Source organism: Capra hircus, chromosome 5, assembly GCF_001704415.2.
Source record: "Capra hircus breed San Clemente chromosome 5, ASM170441v1, whole genome shotgun sequence".
Classification (NCBI taxonomy): domain Eukaryota; kingdom Metazoa; phylum Chordata; class Mammalia; order Artiodactyla; family Bovidae; genus Capra; species Capra hircus.
Genome location: NC_030812.1, coordinates 106,329,523 through 106,349,001, shown reverse-complemented (window position 1 = coordinate 106,349,001; position 19,479 = coordinate 106,329,523). Strand labels below are relative to the sequence as shown.

Here is a 19,479-nt window from a genome sequence, read left to right as displayed (position 1 = left end):
GGTATGAATACTGCCTGTGGGTGCTCACCTGGGAACGTCCACCGCCTTCCACCACGACAGGGCCTCTGCCAGGCCTCGCTGGCCTCACAGAGCCTCCCAACAGGATGGAGGTGTCTCCCACCACTGATTTCCTCACACTGCCTGCAGAACTGTCTTTCTAAAGACAGATCCGGGGACTTGCCTCACGATCCAGTGGCTAAGACTCCACTGCAACTAAGAGTTTGCATGCGTAGCTGAAGATCCCACAGGCTGCAAAGAAGATCTAAGACCCCACATGATGCAACTGAGACTCGGTGCAACCAAATAAATAGATAAAAACTGGGGGGAAAAAAAAAGTTTCTAAAGACAGATCTGACCATGCCACTCCGCCGCCTCACACCTCTGAGGGTTCCCAGAGGCTTCTGGACAAAACCTGGCTTTCCGGCCTCACCTCGCCCCTCTCCCAGTCACACCTGCCCTCCACCCACACACACTCCTCTCTGCCTTTGCAAACTGATTCCTGGTTGGAAGGCCTTTTCCTTTCTTCCCCCACCCAGCAAATTCTAGTTTAAGAATTTAAGAATCCTTTAAGGCTCTTCTCAAATCCCTCTCTGGGCGTCTACAATTTCTCCAGGCAGAGTTACAGCTCCCTCCTCGGGACTCCTTGCACATCTTAATTATCCAAGGGAACAAGTGCTCAGAAAAGCTACACCTGGCACCATATGTTCCTTCATTTATCCTATAACCACTAGAGATGTTTGTACCAGTGTTGATGCAAAGATGGAAAGGGTTCCCTGGAGGAGAGACATGCGGAAGTACGAGCCACCTGGGCCAGAGTTACTGCAGAGGCTGAGATGCAGATGGCATGCAGGTGGTCCACCTCCCGGGGGTGGTGGGGCAGCCCAGCACTGCTGTGAGCATGGACCAGGCTGCTGCTTGGCCAGATTCACACTTACAAGACCAGCACACCTGGCAGGACCATGTGACCTTCACCCAGCAGGACAATTGAGGCCTGTACTCTGGACTCCTATTTAGAGTCTCTACAGCCTCTGGATTCTTGCTCACACCTGCCCCTCAAGTGAGCTCCCCTTGGGAATCAAGGGGCTCCCAACTCTGGATAAGAGATTTCTCTGGATGAAGGAAGGGACCAGAGCCCTATCTGGTGAAATCCTAGCGGGGGACATTACCCCCCTTTGAATAGATGCTCTGTAACTGAACTGTGATGTCACTTGTACCTCCCGTGGTGACCACATATGTGACGGTGGGGGTCCAGGGCCCTGAAAAAAGGGAGGTCTGATCTGCACACAAACGTCCACAGCAGCATTATTCCCAGGAGCTGAAAGCAGAAACAGCCCAAATACCCATTTCTGAGGATAAGATAATGAGGTCCGTCCACACAGTGGAAGATTACTCAGCCGGAAAAAGGAATGAAGTCCTGATACAAACGCTGCCACATGGACGGGCCTTGAAAACATAATGCTAAGTTAGAGAGGCCAGACAAAACAGCCACATATAGTACGAGTCTGTCTATATGAAGAGAGTCTTCATATAGAGAGAGTCTATCTGAAAGAGCAGATCCAGAGAGACAGATTAGACTAGCATTTCCTGGGGGCTGGGGACTGGGGGTAGTGAGGCTATTAGGTGAGGGGTTTCCCTTAGTGGTGACGAAAACCTATTAATATTAAATTGATAGTTATGGATGACAATTCTATGAATATACTAAGCGCTATTGACTTGCACACATTAACTGGGTGAATTATAGGGTCTTCCCTGGTGGTCCAGAGGTTAAGAATCCACCTTCCAATGCAGGGGACCCAGTTCAACCCCTCGTCAGAAAACCAACATCCAACATGCAACTGGTGCAACTAAGTTGGAACGGTGCAACTGAGACCCCATCACTGACACTAAATCCATCTTTTAAAATCATGAATTATACAGTACATGAACTATATCTCAATAAAACTGTTAGAGGGAAAAAAAGGGGCAGGGTGGAGCCTGAGAAGGGAAGTCAGAATTCCAGCCCTCGGGAGAGAGAGACACCGAGTCACGGAGCCCACGCGACATGACCCGTGGACTCCAGCTTGTTTTGATCTGACTGTATCCACCACATTTCTTTCCTGTAACGATGCTGGCTTTGTAGGGGGAGCAGAGCAGCAGACAGTGTTTGGCCAGTGGACCGAATACCGATGGTAAGTGAATGGACTGCCCCTGAGGTTTGTTAATTAGTGGGGTTTGCTAGTCAGAGTCTCATGATTTGGGCTGACAGGGACGGTGTCTGAAGGCAGTTATGTCATGAAGCCCAGCCCACCAGCTGTCCGCTCCCCATCTGAACGGCAGAGTGATGACTAAGCCTGCTGCGCTGGAGAGCCACTTCTGGCCTCTGAGACTCTGAGCTGCCAGCTGAAGGCTGGGGAGGGGAGCCAGTCAAAGAAGAAACCACAGGCAGCCTTCCCGTGTTCTGTCCATGTTCGCACAGGGGAGGGTTGCAGGAGCTTTGCCACCTTGCGGAGTGACTGGTCAACCCCTTTGGAAGCCATTGCCCAGAAAGGGGTGATAACAGTGCAACCTGACAGCCCCGGACAGCTAGCAGATGCTCAGTAAAGCACTTCCTGCTGCAACTGTAGGTCCAAAGGCAGGAGACAGGTAAGGAGAGGAAATAGAGGTCCCCACGGAGGGCTAGAGGAGAGGGCCCCGCTGCAGCTGGACAACTGCATATGTGAGCTATCTAAACTGTCAGGACCTAAGTCTGACAGTTATTGGTGAGAATCCACCTTCCAATGCAGGGGACCCAGGTTCAATCCCTGGTCACCAATTGTGGGGCGAATGAAGGAGGTGGTGAAATGAGAAGACTGGATTGGTGATTCCCTGAAGATTCATGCAGGTTGTGAGGAGGATTTTATAAGCCACTTTCTTTTCTTCTTCTTCTTTTTTTTTTTTTGGCTGCTTTGGGTGGCTTGTAAGATCTTAGTTCCCCAGCCAGGGACTGAATCCTGGCCCCCAGCAGTGAGAGCATGGAGTCCTAACCACTGGACTGCCAGCGAATTCGCTGTAAAAAGCCACTTTTAATAATAAAATACCAAAGTCAGTGGAAATCAGGCCTTTACCACCAAAAGGCTAAACACTTACTAAAAGATCAACTATTCCTTTTAAAAGTTAATCACATTTTAATCATTATTTACTATTTGTTACTGTTCTCCAGTAGTCATGTATGGATGTGAGAGTTGGACTGTGAAGAAAGCTGAGTGCCGAAGAATGGATGCTTTTGAACTGTGGTGTTGGAGAAGACTCTTGAGAGTCCCTTGGACTGCGAGGAGATCCAACCAGTCCATTCTGAAGATCAGTCCTGGGTGTTCTTTGGAAGGAATGATGCTAAAGCTGAAACTCCAGTACTTTGGCCACCTCATGCAAAGAGTTGACTCATTGGAAAAGACTCTGATGCTGGGAGGGATTGGGGGCAGGAGGAAAAGGGGATGACAGAGGATGAGATGGCTGGATGGCATCACCGACTTGATGGACGTGAGTTTGAGTGAACTCCGGGAGTTGATGATGGACAGGGAGGCCTAGTGTGCTGCAGTTCATGGGGTCACAAAGAGTCGGACACGACTGAGCGACTGAACTGAACTGAGCTGAACTGAACTGTTTTCATCGAGATATGTATAGATATATCTTCAGAGCTTCCCTGATGGCTCAGTGGTAAAGAATCTGCCCACAATGTGAGAGACGGGGATTCGATCACTGGATTGGGAAGATCCCCTGTAGGAGGAAATGGCAACCCACTTCAGTATTCTTGCCTAGAAAATCCCATGGACAGATGATGAGTCTGGCAGGCTATAGACCATGGGGTCACAAAGAGTTGGACACAACAGAGGATGCAAACAGTTCATATATATCTCCATCCTTGACTGGCCAAGAAAAGCGGAAGAATTAATGATTAATAAATACAGACTATGATGTAGTTACAATCTTTCAAAATAATTGGTTCATTAAGAAAAATGATCCAAACTGGCCTCAAGGGAGAGAAGGCTGAATCGCTGGACCAATGGTTTTTACAATACTATCTCCAGGTGGGGTGGGGCCTAATTACCCGATGATGTCACCTGGTACAGGTGTGCCAGTGATGTAATCCACTCTCTCAGGATTTAACCAGAGGCAATTTCACGGTAGATAACCTACCATCATATTTCGAATAACACCACCTCCTTCACTCTCGCCCCACAGCAAATGGGTGGACTGGGAATGAAATCACCCAGGCGGTAGGGACCAACCTGTGATAGGTGTGGATGAAGACGACTGGCTGGCCGCCAGCACCCGGCCAAGAAAGGCCTGGACAAGTTGCATGGTCCGACGCCCAAATTTAAAATGTTCACCCCCAAATCACCATGCTGCTCTGGAATGTCTGCACAAGCATTTACTCCAGGTAATCTTGTGTCTGTAATAAACCTCCGAGCCTCTGTTTCTATACCAAAAGAAAAAGAATCTGTCCAGTCCAACATAAACAAAAGGTGTGACGATGGTTATGACAATTTTTATTCACATGTTTGACAGCTTTCTATAAAAATTTTCTAAAGCAAGAGTTTCTTGGTATAAAGTCCCTCAGAGCACTGGTTTCATAGAGCACTAAAGTTTAATGGAAAAAGGCAGTTCGGGAGGTGAATAAGTTTGGTACGTGTTGGGAGAAACCAAATCAAATAGAGGATGACAGAACTCAGCATATTTCACGTACTAACATGTATTTTCAGGAAGTTGGATGTCTATAGATTTTAAACCATATTTCACAATGGATTCCTTTCTGACTAGAGTATCTTATGGGACTTAATGGTCCAAGAAAGACAGTTTGGGAAGCCGAATTTTATGACTGGGGACTGGCATAGACATGAAAGTCCCATAGCTTTCTTGAGCTTTACTTTTCTCACCCATAAAATGAGGACACTACGCTGTCCTACTGGGTCATAAAGCTGACAGGTTACACACAAAGCCTGGCACATGGTAGTACTTTTGTGCTTAGTTGCTCACTCGTGTCCCACTCTGTGTGACCCCACGGCCTGTAGCCTGCCAGGTTCCTCTGTCTACAGGATTTTCCAGCAAGCATACTGGAGTGGATTCCAGGGGAATCTTCCCAACCCAGGGATTGAAGCTCCTGCATTGGCAGGTGGATTCTTTACCACTGAGCCACCTGGGAAGCCCCCCGGCAAATGTTAGCACTTCTCTATGTTAGTTAAGGAAGAAAATTCAGTGAGCCTGGAACTCTAACATTTTTATTCAAATTAGATGAAAAAAACCCTCTTTTTTGGCCGCACTGAGCTGCATGTGGGATCTTAGTTCCCCAACCAGGGATCGAACCCAAACTCCCTGCTGTGGAAGTGCAGAGTCTTAACTACTGGACTGCCAGGGAAGCCCCTGGATGAAAAACTTTAATAATAACCACTAGAATAAAATGCTCTGTGGCCTCTGGAGTTACCTACTAATACCAACACTGTTTTCTTAACCCTGCCTTTCAAGGAGCAGCCTCACCTCTGAGAGCCAGGGCACCGGCTTATTCCACTTTAGGTAGCTGCTGTTTCCACTCCCACCACGTGCTGAGCCTGGATCCTGGCAGAACAGAGAAGAATGAACTTGGTGGGAATATGAAGGGGGCGATAGGACCGGGGCCCCCTGAACGTGCCTGAGGGGATGCAGAGGGTCAAGAGACACAGTCCTGCTGTCAGAAGCTTGTCAACTTAAGGACATTCCTATTTCTGGTCCACACACCGTCCCTCACCAACATACCTCTAATGTACACTTCTGGGATGTTTCTGCTTTCCTGACTTTTCTCAGTCTTCCCATACCAAAAGCATTTTTTTCTAATTAGACCAGGCTCTCCTGAGGACAGGGACCCTGCCTCTCTCTTCCTCTACACCCCCTTAGGGTGTAACTCATTTATCCTAACATTTGTCCCCCTGGGACACCCCAGCTCTTCCCTATCCTGTAGGTCCATGGGGTCAGTTAGGCTCTGGTCCAGCCTTGGGGGCAGTATCTGTTCTAGGCTCAGAAGCTCAACCTTATGGCTCCAGGCTGAACTGGCCTCGAATTCCCAAACCCCTACCCAGAGCTGCTTCTGGGGACCAGCAGCCCAAGAAACACTATCAGGAAAATGCTCCATTATTTGCAGCTATTTGCAGGGAGGGGTGTCTATCTACCACATCATCTGTGACTCTTGGCTGCCAGCTGGACAGCTCATCAGACTTGGGCATCTTGAAGACATAATAAAGGCTTTGAGGAGGGAAGGCAGGATGGATATCTCTACCCACAAGGTAGGAGAGCTGGGACACCAGCCTGCCATCCAGGGCGTCCCTCTGCTCTGCCTCTCCTAACACGGGAAAGCGGAGGGTGCCCTCAGGGCTATGTGGGTGGGCGGGTAGGGGACCTGAGTTAAGGCAGCAGCAAGGGGACGGCTGACCCTGCCACGTACCTTGGGGCCCAGCCTCTGGGGACGGTAGAACTGCAGATTCGGGTCCACAGCCGGAATGTTTCTGCTGGCCAGAGCCTTGGCCAGCTCCCTCCAGCTGCCGTACCCTGAGGAGCGGAAAGAGGAAGAGAGGAACAAGGTCAGTATGACCCGAAGGTCGCACACATCCGTGAGACTCAGGGCAGGAAAACTGAGGAAATGGTGTTCCTTCTGCTGCTCCTCACGGCTGGCTGTGGGGGTGGGGGTGTCGGGAGACAATTACACCTTGGCCAAGGTCAACATGGCAGAAAGCGAGGACATGAGCTCATCTCCTGTTGGGATTTGCTGTCTTTCCCAAGTCAGAGAGGGAGCCAGGCCGGGTGAAAGCGGAGCTTTGTCCTGCCACGGTGACCACCACAGGCCGCCTTTCCAGGCCTAATTCGCCCAAACACCATCATGGGGAAGGAAGAGTCTCACAGGACGGTGGAGCTAAGCTTTTCCCTCCACAACTTTCCCTCCTCCAAGCCAGGGAGCCGGCGGGGTTGTCTGACTGGGAGGCCCTCCCCCTGCCCACCGCTAGTTGCTGGGCAGCTGGATGGGCCAGAGCTGGGGGTGGGGGCAGGAAAGGGTGAGCCAGGACCTGGCATCCACCAATCAGATCTAGCAACAGCTGGAGACATGAGATTCCAGGACTGGCTCCTCCTGGATTGACCTAGAGGCTGTGAGCCGGCTGACGCCTGTGCCCTCACCACAACCTGAGAAGGTAAGAGCCACACCGCAGTGAGAACAAGGGGACACGTGTGCATTCACCATCACACAGAGGGGCTGCCGAGGGTAGGGTGGGAGAGTCAGAATTCAGCTGTCAGCACTGATGTCCACGGGGGGGCTGGGGCTGTCCCCAGGTGAGGGGGATGCTTGAGCAGGACGGAGACTTTGATATGTGGAAACATGAGCCAGAATCACAGGCTTCCAGGAGCCAGGAGGGGCTTTGAAGACCACCTACTCAGGACTTCCCTGGGGGTCCAGTGGCTGGGACCCTGGGCTCCCAGTGCAGGGGGCCTGGGTTTGATCCCTGGTCAGGGAGCTAGATCCCACATGCCACAGTTAAAACTTGGTACAGCCAAGAAAAAAACAAGACCACCTAGTCCTCATTTCAGGTGAGGAAATGGAGCCCCAGTTATCTGGGCTCACTCAGCAAACATAGTTGACCCACTGTTCATGAGGGGTACGTTTAAGACCCTCCCCAGCAGATATCCTGAAACCACACATAGTATCAAACTACATAGATATGCTGTTTATTCCTACGCACCTATGATTAAATTTAATTAGACATGGTGAGAGATTAATAATATGAAAAGTAAAATAGAACAATAATAGAGTGTATCATAATAAAAGTTATATGAGTCACTCTGTCTCAAAATATTTTGCTGTACAAAGTGAATGCCTTTTCCATCTTAACTGAGCACTTACTTATCATGCACTGAAGCTATACCTTGAGTAGTTTCAGGTTTGACAGCAAAACCGGTACAAATTTCCTTTCCCTTCTTCACAATTTCAGGAGTAGAAGATTTGCTCTTGCTGTAGATCTCAGCAACCTTAGTATATGATTTTTTTTTCTTTATTAGTTTTCACCTCTTCACTTAAAAGAAGCACTTTAAGGGACTTCCCTGGTGGCCCAGTGGTTAAGACTTTGTACTTCCACTACTGGGAGCACGGGTTTGATCCCTGCTCTGGGGAACTAAGATCCCACATGCCACATGGTGTGGTCAAAAAGAAGCAACACGTTAAGGCTTCCCTTTGGCAAATTCACATTGCCAGCATTACTACTCTTGCACTTCAGGGACAGTATTAAGTAGAAAAAGAGTCACTTGAACACAAGCAGTGCAATGCCAGGACAGGCTGATAACCAAGATGGCCACTAGGAGACCAACGGCGGGATGTGGGGGAGAAAGAGGGTGACCCACCTCCTGGGCAGGACGGAACTGGACAGTGAGAGATCTCATCACACTGATCAGAACAGTACACCACTGAAAGCTTATGAATCGCTCATTTCTGGAATGTTCAATTTAATATTTTCAGACTGTGGTTGACCCTGGGTAATGGGAACATTAAAAGTGAAATCATGTCATGGATAGAGCAACCACTATAGTTCAAACGGAAACCACTTCGCTGCAAAGGTGCAGGAACCTCTGCAACAGCTTCCTCAAGATGCCCCTAGGACAGCGACTTCCCTGGGGGTCCAGTGGCTAAGACTCTGGACCTCAGAGTCTAATTAACAACAGTACACAGTAATATATATTCAAGTAATATACATTCAATGTATATACAGTAATGTACATTGAATGTATATACACTGAATACAAGAGGTAAGTTTAACTTACCTCTTGAAACTGACCACTTGAATGTGTATTACTGTATATACATTGAATGTATATTCAATGTATATTTGACCAATTAACAGACCCCAGCCTGTCTGTCTCACCGGCCAGTGTTTCCTCTCCAGCCTACATTTTCTCCTGGGGATACTGTCTGGGGAAGACTGTGGGAAATCTGGTGGGCGGAGGTCTTAGCTGGAGATCAGTGCCCCTGGGTTTCTATGCTCCCAATGCAGGGGGCCCAGGTTCTATCCCTGGTCAGGGAACTCGATCCCACCTACCGCAACTAAGAGTTCCCATGCTGTAACTAAAGATCCTGTGTACCACAACTAAGACCCAGCAGAGCCAAAAAAGCATATACATAAATGTTTTTTAAATGATCCCCAGGACACCACAGTGGGTGCTGCATGGGAGTGAGACTGGCATCACTGGCCCCTAGGAGCCAAGAGCTGCCCAGAGGCTGAAGTGTCCTAGGACCCCCACACCAGCACTGGTAGAGACACCGCCAGCCAAGCAGACACAGAGGAAAGAGCACAACCCACACACACAGGCCACACCAGGTAGACACCAGCATTTTGCCCAGGTGTGTGTATGAGTGATTCTGGGAGAGGCAGTTGGAAAGTGGGGTGCAGTGGGGGCTTTTCTTGCCCAATTACTTTCTGGGGGTGGCCCCTCAGGGTTTCCTTCGCACCTCCCAGGCATGATCTCATCGGAGCCTTGCAGAACCTGGGGAGATGAGCCAGGTCTGATTACCCCACTGCACAGATGGGGAAAGAGACGCTGAGAGCTGAAGGTCACAGAGTCCACTGTTGTTGCAAAGCCAGGGTCAGCACAGACAGCCTGTCTGTCTCACTGGCCAGTGTTTCCTTGTCCAGCCTACATTTTCTCCTGGGGATGCTGTCTGAGGAAGACTGTCGGGTATCTGGCGGGCAGAGGTCTTAGCTGGAGATCGGTGCCCATGGGTTTCTATGCAGACATTAGCTGTCTGCTGGTGGTGTGTTTATCGAGACTTTTGCAGGTTTATCCCACTGCATCAAGGTCTCTGCTGTTTCCATGGCGGGCCAGCTGGCAGGCAGAAACAGGTCAGACTAGTTCAATGCAGAGAGATGTTTTAGGGAAGCAGGATTCTGGGGCTGGTGATGTGAGATGAGGACAGGGGAGGGGAGCGGAAGGAGGAAGAGTGTTCCGGACCTGGTCCTGACTTTCTGCACCAGCTCACAGGAGAGATGCTTGTCCCCAACTAACCCCGCTCAGACACCACTAACAATGGAGCCCCATCTCTGCCCAGGCCCCGGGGGCTCTGGGTTAGTGGCAGGGGCAGAGGGCCCAGGGGACATGTGATTCACACCGTGGGAAGGGTGGACAGGCACTGCCTTGTCTCTGCCTGGGGACGATTGGGTCACCTGTTCTTGACTCTGTGCGGTGACTGAAGACCATCTCCTTGTAGACACAGGCATGAGGACACAACTCTAAAAACACAACGCAGGGGTTCCTGTGTGTCTCACACCCACATTCTTTCCCACAGATTTGTCTTCAGTTTCAGCCAAATTCTCTGGCTCCTGGAAGTCACGCAGAAGGCGAGATGACTCGCCCCATGGTCGATGGACTCTCACCGTGGTCTCACCATGCCCTGTCCTTGTGTTTGCTGGGAAGGGACAAGGAACACCCGCTCCTGGACCAAACTCTGGATGGGCTCCTCTGAGCTCTCTTTTTCACTAGGCCTTGTCCTTGGGCCCTGTCCTTGGCCTGCCCAGCCCAGGTTTTAGGAAGAATCCTGTTAAGTCTGCTTATAGAATTCCCCCTATCCTTGATAGCTGAACCTGATAGGTAGCCAGGGTCCTGTTAGGCTTTGTTGGCAGGAGTCCCCCAGCCTGATGGCTCCTCCTGGTCACTTCCCATCCGCTGACCCGTCACTCTGCCTATGCGCTGTGAATCCCCAGCTGCCTTTGCTGTCTTTGGAACTGAGCTTAGCTCTATACCATGGTCTTTCTCTCATATTGTGACAGTTCTGAGTTCAATCTGTCCGTCACCTTTAACTTGTGCCTGGCTCTACTTCTGTCTCTTTTTTAAAAAATTATTTATTTATTTTAATTGGAGGATAATTACTCTACAATATTGTGATGGGTTTTGCCATACATCAGTATGAATCATGTATAAATGTATGAATCATGTATGAATAGGCATACATGTGTCTTCTCTATCCTGAACCCCCCTCCCACCTCCCTTCCCACCCTGTCCCTCTAGGTTGTCCCAGAGCACCGGCTTTGGGTGCCCAGCATCATACACCAAACTCACATGGGTCATCTGTTTTATATATGGTAATATGCCAGGAGAAATATCAATAACCTCAGATATGCAGATGACACCACCCTTATGGTAGAAAGCAAAGAACAAAAGAGCCTCTTGATGAAAGTGAAAGAGGAGAGTAAAAAATTTGGCTGAAAGCCCAACATTCAGAAAACTAAGATCATGGCATCCAGTCCCCTCACTTCATGGCAAATAGATGGTGAAACAGTGGAAACAGTTTTGGGCTCCAAAATTACTGCAGATGGTGATTGCAGCCATGAAATTAAAAGACGCTTGCTCCTTGGAAGGAAAGTTATGACCAACCTAGACAGCATATTAAAAAGCAGAGACATTATTTTGCCAACAAAGGTCTGTCTAATCAAGGCTATGGTTTTTCCAGTGGTCATGTATGGATGTGAGAGTTGAACTGTGAAGAAAGCCGAGAGCCGAAGAATTGATGCTTTTGAACTGTGGTGTTGGAGAAGACTCCTGAGAGTTCCTTGGACTGCAAGGAGATCCAACCAGTCCATCCTAAAGGAGATCAGTCCTAGGTATTCATTGGAAGGACTGATGTTGAAGCTGAAACTCCAATAGTTTGGCCACCTGATGGGAAGAGCTGACTCATTGGAAAAGACCCTGATGCTGGGAAAGACTGAGGGCAGGAGAAGGGGACGACAGAGGATGAGATGGTTGGATGGCATCACTGGCTCGATGGACATGAGTTTGGGTGGACTCCGGGAGTTGGTGATGGACAGGGAGGCCTGGCATGCTGCAGTTCATGGGGTTGCAAAGAGTCAGACACGACTGAGCAACTGAACTGAACTGAACTGAACTGATGCTGGGAAAGATTCAGGGCAGGAGGAGAAGGGGACGACAGAGGATGAGATAGTTGGATGGCATCATCGACTCAATAGACATGTTTGGGTAGGCTCTGGGAGTTGGTGATGGACAGGGAGGCCTGGTGTGCTGCAGTTCATGGGGTCACAAAGAGTCAGACAAGACTGAGTGACTGAACTGAACTGAATGTGTATATCTCAATGCTATTCTCTCAGTCATCCCACCTTCTCCTCCCACTTAGTCCAAAAGTCTGTTCTTTATGTTGGTGTCTCCTTTGCTTCTTTTTTTTTTCTTTGGCTACACTACGTGGCATGCAGGATCTTAGTTCCCCGACCAAGGATTGAACCTGCATCCTCTGCAGTGGAAGTGTAGAGTCTTAACCACTGGACTGCCAGGGAAGTCCCTTTATTTCTCTTTAAAAGAGGGTAAGAGGTGGGTTTCCCAGTGAACAAGGATGAATCCACTGAGGGGAGGGGAGGCCAGTGATTAAACCTAACTGGGCCCTGCCTGGGTCACAGACGGAGGGCCCAGTTAGGTACATGGCTTTGAAATACCCGGAGCGAGACAGTCAACAGCCCAGGTTAGCAATTCAAGGAGCAGGAAATGCTCTTTGCAGATGTCACAGTATGGAAAAGACAAGAAGGCTCCGGAGTCAGAAAGGTCTCTCTGGGTTTCCTCCATGAGAAACAGTGGCCGGACCGCGTGAGCAACTAGTTGAAGCTCTATGGCCTGGTTTCCTCCTCCGGCTGGTGGGGGTGATGATGCCTGCCCCATGGGAATGCCACGAGGAGACAGTGATGTCCGTCAGGTCTGGTGTGCGGTTGGACACAGTTAACACTCCTTCCTCCAACAACATCTGCTAAAGACATGAACTCCAGACGCTTCAGAATGCTGCAAACCACAGACGGCCTGTGCCCGCTGCTTTCCTCTTCTTACAGAGCAGGCAGACCGCAGGCCAGCAGTGATTCCGTGGTAGGGGTACAGACAGTCTCCTCTCTGCTGCCCAGCTGCTCCCTGCACCCCTCCCATTACCCACCTATGCCCCCCTACCCTCCACCCCTGTTAATATTCACTGAGTCCCTAATAGGCATCAGGCATTGCACGGGGCTTTTCCTGTGTTCACCCTGCCAGTGGAGACCCCAGCCCTGATCAGCCTCTGCAGGGACCAGGAGCTAAAGAATGTGCTAATTCAACTACCGACACTTGTCACCTGCCCTCAGCTAAATGAACTCCCACTCCCAGCCAGAGTGCCAGCTGCCAGGGCCTGTCTCTCCTGCACCAGGTGTCACATTTGTGCCGGGAGACAGACACCCCCATCTCAGGTGACAGACAAAGCACCAGCAATGGGCCTCACATTCTGCCCTCACAGAGCTGGGCTATCAAGTTCAGCATCGGCCCCCACGCTGCCAACACTCCTCCTCTGCAAGCATAGACTCTTCAAAGGCCTAAAGATCATCTCTTCAGCTCTTTGGTGAAAATACGGCATATGCACAGCCCTTGGTCCTTTATTATCCTTTTTTTTTTTCCCAAAAAAACTCTCATGTGTATTATTTCATTGCATCCTCACTACCTCCCTGTGAACTGTCATCCTCCTTAGAGATGAAAGAACACAAAAGTGAAGTCACACAGTGAGTAAGATCGTCCGTGTAAAGGACTCGGTGTTGGAACACAGCAAGCAGTTAACACATTGCAGCTCAAAATGTCAACATTGGTCACGTGTTGCTCAGTTGTGTCCGACTCTTTGCAACCCCGTGGACCGTAGCCCTCCAGGCTCTTCTCGGACCCGACTGAGGTGACTTGGCACACATGCACTTTTGGCAGATCTGAAACTCGCATTCATTTCTCCTGGTCTCTGGTCTGAGTTTCTTGCTGATATTGTCACGTGGTCCACAGAGATGTTCCCATGAGGGAGAGAGGCAGCTCCTGGCTGCTCAGACAGATCTGGGGTTGTTGGTGAAGGTTCAGCTGATGGGCTGGACATGGGGAGAGGAATCAAGAATGACTCAGAGGGAACCCTCTTGCACCGTTGGAGGAAATGCAAACCACTATGGAGAACAGCATGGAGGTTCCCTTAAAAAAACCAACCACAGTACTCCCATGAGTGAAGTCGCTCAGTCGTGTCCGACTCTTTGCTACCCCGTGGACTGTAGCCCACTAGGCTCCTCTGTCCATGGGATTTTCCAGGCAAGAATATTGGAGTGGGTTGCCATTTCCTTCTCCAGGGGATCTTCCCAACCCAGGGAGAACCCAGGTCTCCCGCATGGCAGGCAGATGCTTTAACCTCTGGGCCACCAGGGAAGTCCTCCCATATGACCATATGACAGTCCTCCCATATGACCCAGAAATCCCACGACTGGGCATATACCCCAAGAAAACCGTGATTCAGAAGGACACATGTACCCCAGTGTTTACTGCAGCTTTATCTACAACAGCCAGGATATGGAAAGAACCTAAATGTCCAATGACAGATAAGTGGTTAAAAAAGATGTGGTTCACATAGACAATGGAATAGTACCCAGCCACTGAAAGGAACGAAATAGGGTCATTTGCAGAGACATGGATGGACCTAGAGTCTGTCATATAGAGTGAAGTAAGTCTGAAAGAAAAAAACAAATATCCTATATTAATACATATATGAGGAATCTAGAGAAATGGCACAGATGAACTTACTTGCAGGGCAGGACTAGAGACACAGACACAGAGAACAGTCTTGCGGACACAGCGGGGGAAGGGGAGGATGGGACACACTGGCAGAGCAGTGCTGGCGTGTGCACGACCACGTGTGAAACAGAGCTAGTGGGAAGCTGCTATACGGCACAGGGGGCTCAGCCTGGCACCCTGTGATGCCCCAGAGGGGTGGGATGGGGGGTGGGGAGGGAGCAGATTACAGGTATATATATATATGGCTGATTCACTTCGTTGTACAGCAGAAACTAACACAATATTGTAAAGCAGTTAAATTCCAATTTTAAAAAATGATTCTGGATTTGTACCCTGGCAGTTGGAAAACTGGAGTTGCCATCCCTCAGATGGGGAGGACGGGTGTCAAAGGAGAGGGGCAAGCATGGCGGTGGGGGCAGTTGTGGGGGGAGGCGCGGTGCAGTGCATCCGGCAGGCAGGGGCGATGGACCACCTCCGGCCTGGGCAGGGCTGCACTGTAAAGGGCTGGCATCTGCCCCAGCTAAGATGCACTTTGCAAGACGGGAAGGCCTGAGCCCTCGAGGGCCGCAGGAAGGCGGGGCTGAAGGATGAGCCAGGAGGGCGGGTAAAGGACCCAAAGACCTGAAGTGAATGCAGATGATTTGCTAAGAAGCTCAGCATCTGTACAGAGACAAGGTGATGAACCCTGGAGGAGCCGAGCAGAGAAAGAGCCCTCGTCCCACCAGAGAACAGCGGGCTGTCCAGGGCACTGGAGGTCGTGACGCCCTGGCACTGCTCCACCGAGGCTGGGAACCAGCACTGCTTCCCAGGACCAGAAAGCAAGACTGACTCTGACCTTGGCATGCACCTGAGGGCCAGTCACATGGGCCCAGCAGAGCAAAGCTGCTGTGGCTGGACGCCAGCAGGCCCGGGGCGCCACGAGAAACCCAAGGTGGCACAGACAGCCAGGGGTGGAGCCAGGGACTGTCACCTGGGAGAGAGCCTCGGACGGCAAAAACACAGCCTTTTCTTTCCAGTCGTGACACCCTGGGGACCTGATGCAAGAGGAACGGTTATTACTGCAACCTTAGCATGTATGGGTCACACACATGTTTATGGTAACAGAAATACAGATGATTCTATTCAGGACAACAAGCCTAGAGGAAATCAGGACTGAGAGGATAAAAACCTCATTGAAGTCACAGGGACAGCAGGTAGGGTTTGAACCCTGAACCCTAAAATCCATGCTCTACAGGACACACTTGAGAACCCGATCCAATTCTGTCGCCACCATCACCGTCACTTCCTACTCACCCCCACACCTCCCACACTAGCTCCCGCCCCTCCAATTTAGCCAATAACACCACCTCCCCAAACAAGCCCTGGAGCAGCCGTGCCTGCTTGCTTAGTCGCTCAGTCGTGTCTGATTATTTGCGACCCCCGGCTCCTCTGTTCATGGGGATTCTCCAGGCATGAATATGGTAGTGGGTAGCCATTCCTTTCTCCAGGGGATCTTCCCAACCCAGGGATCAAACCCAGGTCTCCCACATTGCAGGCAGAGCCACCTGGTGGCATTGAGCCACCAGGGAAGCCTAAGAATAATAGAGTGGGTGGCCTATCCCTTCTCCAGGGGATCTCCCCAACCCAGGGACTGAACTGTGTCTCTTGCATTGTAGGCGGATTCTTTACCATCTGAGCTACCAGGGAAGCCCAGAAAGACCCAAACACCCCCGAAGAGCTAGAAAACCGGACAGAAGGTATTTGCACACAGGCCTAGTCTCTGAGCCTCCTCCTTTTCAACACAAGGACAAGCCATGCAGCAGCCGTGGGTTACGCTCTCTCAGAGCTCAGGTGCGTGGGTGGGAAGGGGGTATGGGATGGGAGACGGGTAGGTCCCCAATGTCTCCCCAGACCCCCTGATTTGATAAGCAGAGATACAGGAAGGGCCCCAAAGAGCCTCTTCCCCTCCCTGCCTGCCGCCCCCTCCAGCTGCTGTGCTCAGAGTCAAACAGCCAGCTGCCCTCTCCTCCCTGCCAAGCTAGTTTCTCACCCTCCCAGCACCCCGCTGAGCCAGCCAGGAGCTGCTGTGGGACCTGGATGAGCAGGGCAGGCGGGGGCTTGCCAGCCAGATACCAGGGACTGTCCCTACCACCCTACCTGGGCCACCTGAGGGGACCCAAAGAGAGCAATGAAGCTGTGCAGGGACGTGCTGGGCACTTAAGCCCTGCTACCCATGTCCTGCTCACCTGGACTCCCAGATCTGAGTGAAAGACTCTAAGGGGGTGGATGAAGCAAGGAGTCCGAGGGAAGGAGCAAATGCCCTTTGTCTTCTGTGCTCCGCTTGGGGAGCACAGGATGAGCCTGCACACGGACCTGCCCTGTAACTTCCTGCCACCCCTCAGCCGTGGACTGATCCACATCAGCCCCCTTGAAGGTCTGGCCAGGCCCCAGGACACCTCCAGGACATTCTCATCGTCACCATCACCGTGACACAGAAAAAAACACAACTGACAACCTTTCAGGCCCTGGGTACACGTCCAGGTCAATACAGCACAGTCACAGCTACACACACAGTTCTGTCTGGGGGAGTTTTGACAAAGACGCTTGATGAAATTTGATGGCTTCTGGAAAATCTAGAGGTAACAGGGTCCAGGGGGGCCTCCCAAGTGGTGCTAGTGGTAAAGAACCTGCCTGCCAGTTCAGAAGACATAAAAGACTCGGATTTGATTCCTGGGTCAGGAAGATCCCTGGAGGAGGGAATGGCTACCCACTCCAGTATCCTCACCTGGAACTGAGGAGCACTTTGATCCCATGAACAGAGGAGCCTGGTGGGCTACAGTCCATGGGATCGCAAGATACAACTGAAGCAACTCAGCACACGGACACACAACAGGGTCCAGGGTTTCTAAAACTGGCCCACACCCACTTAACCCCTGGGTGGGTGGACATGGACGAGGACCCCTCAGGTCAGACTGTCTTGTCCAATCATCCCTCTGGACTGGGACACAGACAAGCTTCTAAACGTGGAGAAGCAGAGGGACGACCCTTTCCTGTCTTGGAGAAAAGCGGGAGTTTAGAGGTGGTCAAGGGTAAGCAGTCGGCAGATGGGGAAGAGCATGAGTCAATGAACCAACCAATCCCCAGGCATTTACTGAGCACCTGTTATATCCTTGGAGCTCAGCCAAGTGTTGCGATGGAGAAAAAGGTAGAAGTGGAGTCCTTCCCATCCCTCCACTCCAGGATGGACGTCATGTGAACGAAGGGACTGATGTGTCTGTGGCCTCCTTTGCCTGCTCTGGATTCAGGCCGCACCCCGCCAGGGTGAGCACAAGCAGACACAGGTGCACAAACAGACGACAGACAGGTGCACCTCGGGCAGCTGGGTTCACGGGAGCTAACGGCACGATACTGTGGCTATCTCCCAGACTTGTGGGAACCTCAAAGTGCTCTACTAACATTTCTTGGGGTCAGAGAACCAGTCTCTAGGATCCCAGAGTTCAAGAGAGGCAACACCGATAGAAGAAAACCCTGGAGTCAGCCCAGCAGACAGGACCTCCCTGAAGACCTGACGTGGCCCACGGAAGCCCTGGCGTTTGGAGCCACTGCGGGCTCTAGGCACTTGGGATTCTGTAGTTGTGGTGCATGGGCTTGACTGTGCCTGGCGTGTGGATCTTCCTGAATCAGGGATTGAACCTACCTCTCCTGCATTGACAGGCAGATTCTTTACCACTGAACCACCAGGGAAGCCCCGGCTCATTAAAAAAAAATATTTCCTAACAAGTATCCTTTGTTTGTTGAGTGGGAAAACAACAGAATCCAAAGGAAGGAGGAAGAGAGAGGAACCCTGAGGCTAAGACAGTTTCCAAGGTCCACAGAGGGACTCGGTTTGGTACCTGGAGCCGCGGAACCGCAGGCCCCTCCCCCCAGGTGTCTCCGCTGAAAACAACGTACTCTTTCAAGCATCTTGCTTCTCCCTTCTCCATCAGCCTGAGGGCAAGGAAGATGCAGGGTCTGATCTGAAGGGCTGCCAGCTGCCAGAGGGGGAGGTCTGACGGAGCTACCTGCCAAAGTCAAGCTAAGGTTGTTGTAACCTGTCCTGGGAAGAAAGGCAAAGAGCGGGGAAGAAGGGCATGCCCACAGCTGCTCTGGTTCCAACGGAGAACCTGGAGCCTGCATTCCCTGTGCCCCAGAATATCACTCAAGGGTGAGACCACACTTAGGATGGAGGCCATCGCCATGTGATACCCCCAGCCCCGAGTTGGCATCCCATACCATCCAGATCCATCCATAGGATCCATCAGATCAGAGCTCTCTTATATGTTCATCCCGATCCTACTGAAGAGGAAAAGTTAAAATTTTACATAACGTCCTGCTCATTCTGCCTCTGTAACTCAGTTTGCTCCTTATAAAGTCTGGATCATGTAGGTCACCTAGTCTCAGAAAGTGGGAACTTAACAATACTAGGAACTGGAGCTTATCGCAGTCACCCTTGTCCTGCTCTTTGAAACTGTCCAGCCCTGCAAGTCTGCTTAATCACGCCTGTCTGGTTAAAGATCAGGCATCCCCTTCCCCATCTTGACTGCTGTTCCCACACATGAAACCCCTTAGCTTAAACAAGTGTATTAGCAGCTAGTGTTGCCCACTACTGTAGATCTATAAAAACTCTGTAACCCCTTTGTTCAGGGCTCAGAGCTTGGGTGTTAACTCCTCTGAGCCTACTGGTATAATAAACCTGAGTTTTCCAACTCTCCGAATGTGGTGCTTGGGCGATTACTGGTTTCTACAACACTATGAGTCGTGTCCACCTTGCTGACGGGTCACAGAGACCCACAGCCTAGTTAATGGATTTGCCTAACAATGTCAAAGAGGAGCCTGGGTAAGCCCAGGCTAGAGCCAAGGGCTCAATGCTCACCGCATCACAGCACCATACTCACCTGT

At 50.8% G+C, this 19,479-nt stretch overlaps 1 protein-coding gene across 2 annotated transcripts in view; it reads right to left on the bottom strand.

Moving 5' to 3' along the window:
* Positions 1-19,479, bottom strand: part of B4GALNT3 (beta-1,4-N-acetyl-galactosaminyltransferase 3) — a 97,735-nt gene that overhangs the window by 18,366 nt on the left and 59,890 nt on the right. For both annotated transcript variants that reach the window (XM_018048652.1, XM_018048653.1), the window contains exons 2-3: positions 6,428-6,531; positions 5,491-5,568 (exon numbers count right to left, since the gene is read on the bottom strand). In XM_018048652.1, coding sequence (XP_017904141.1) covers positions 5,491-5,568; positions 6,428-6,531 — 182 coding nt within the window. The remainder of the gene's footprint in view (positions 1-5,490; positions 5,569-6,427; positions 6,532-19,479) is intronic.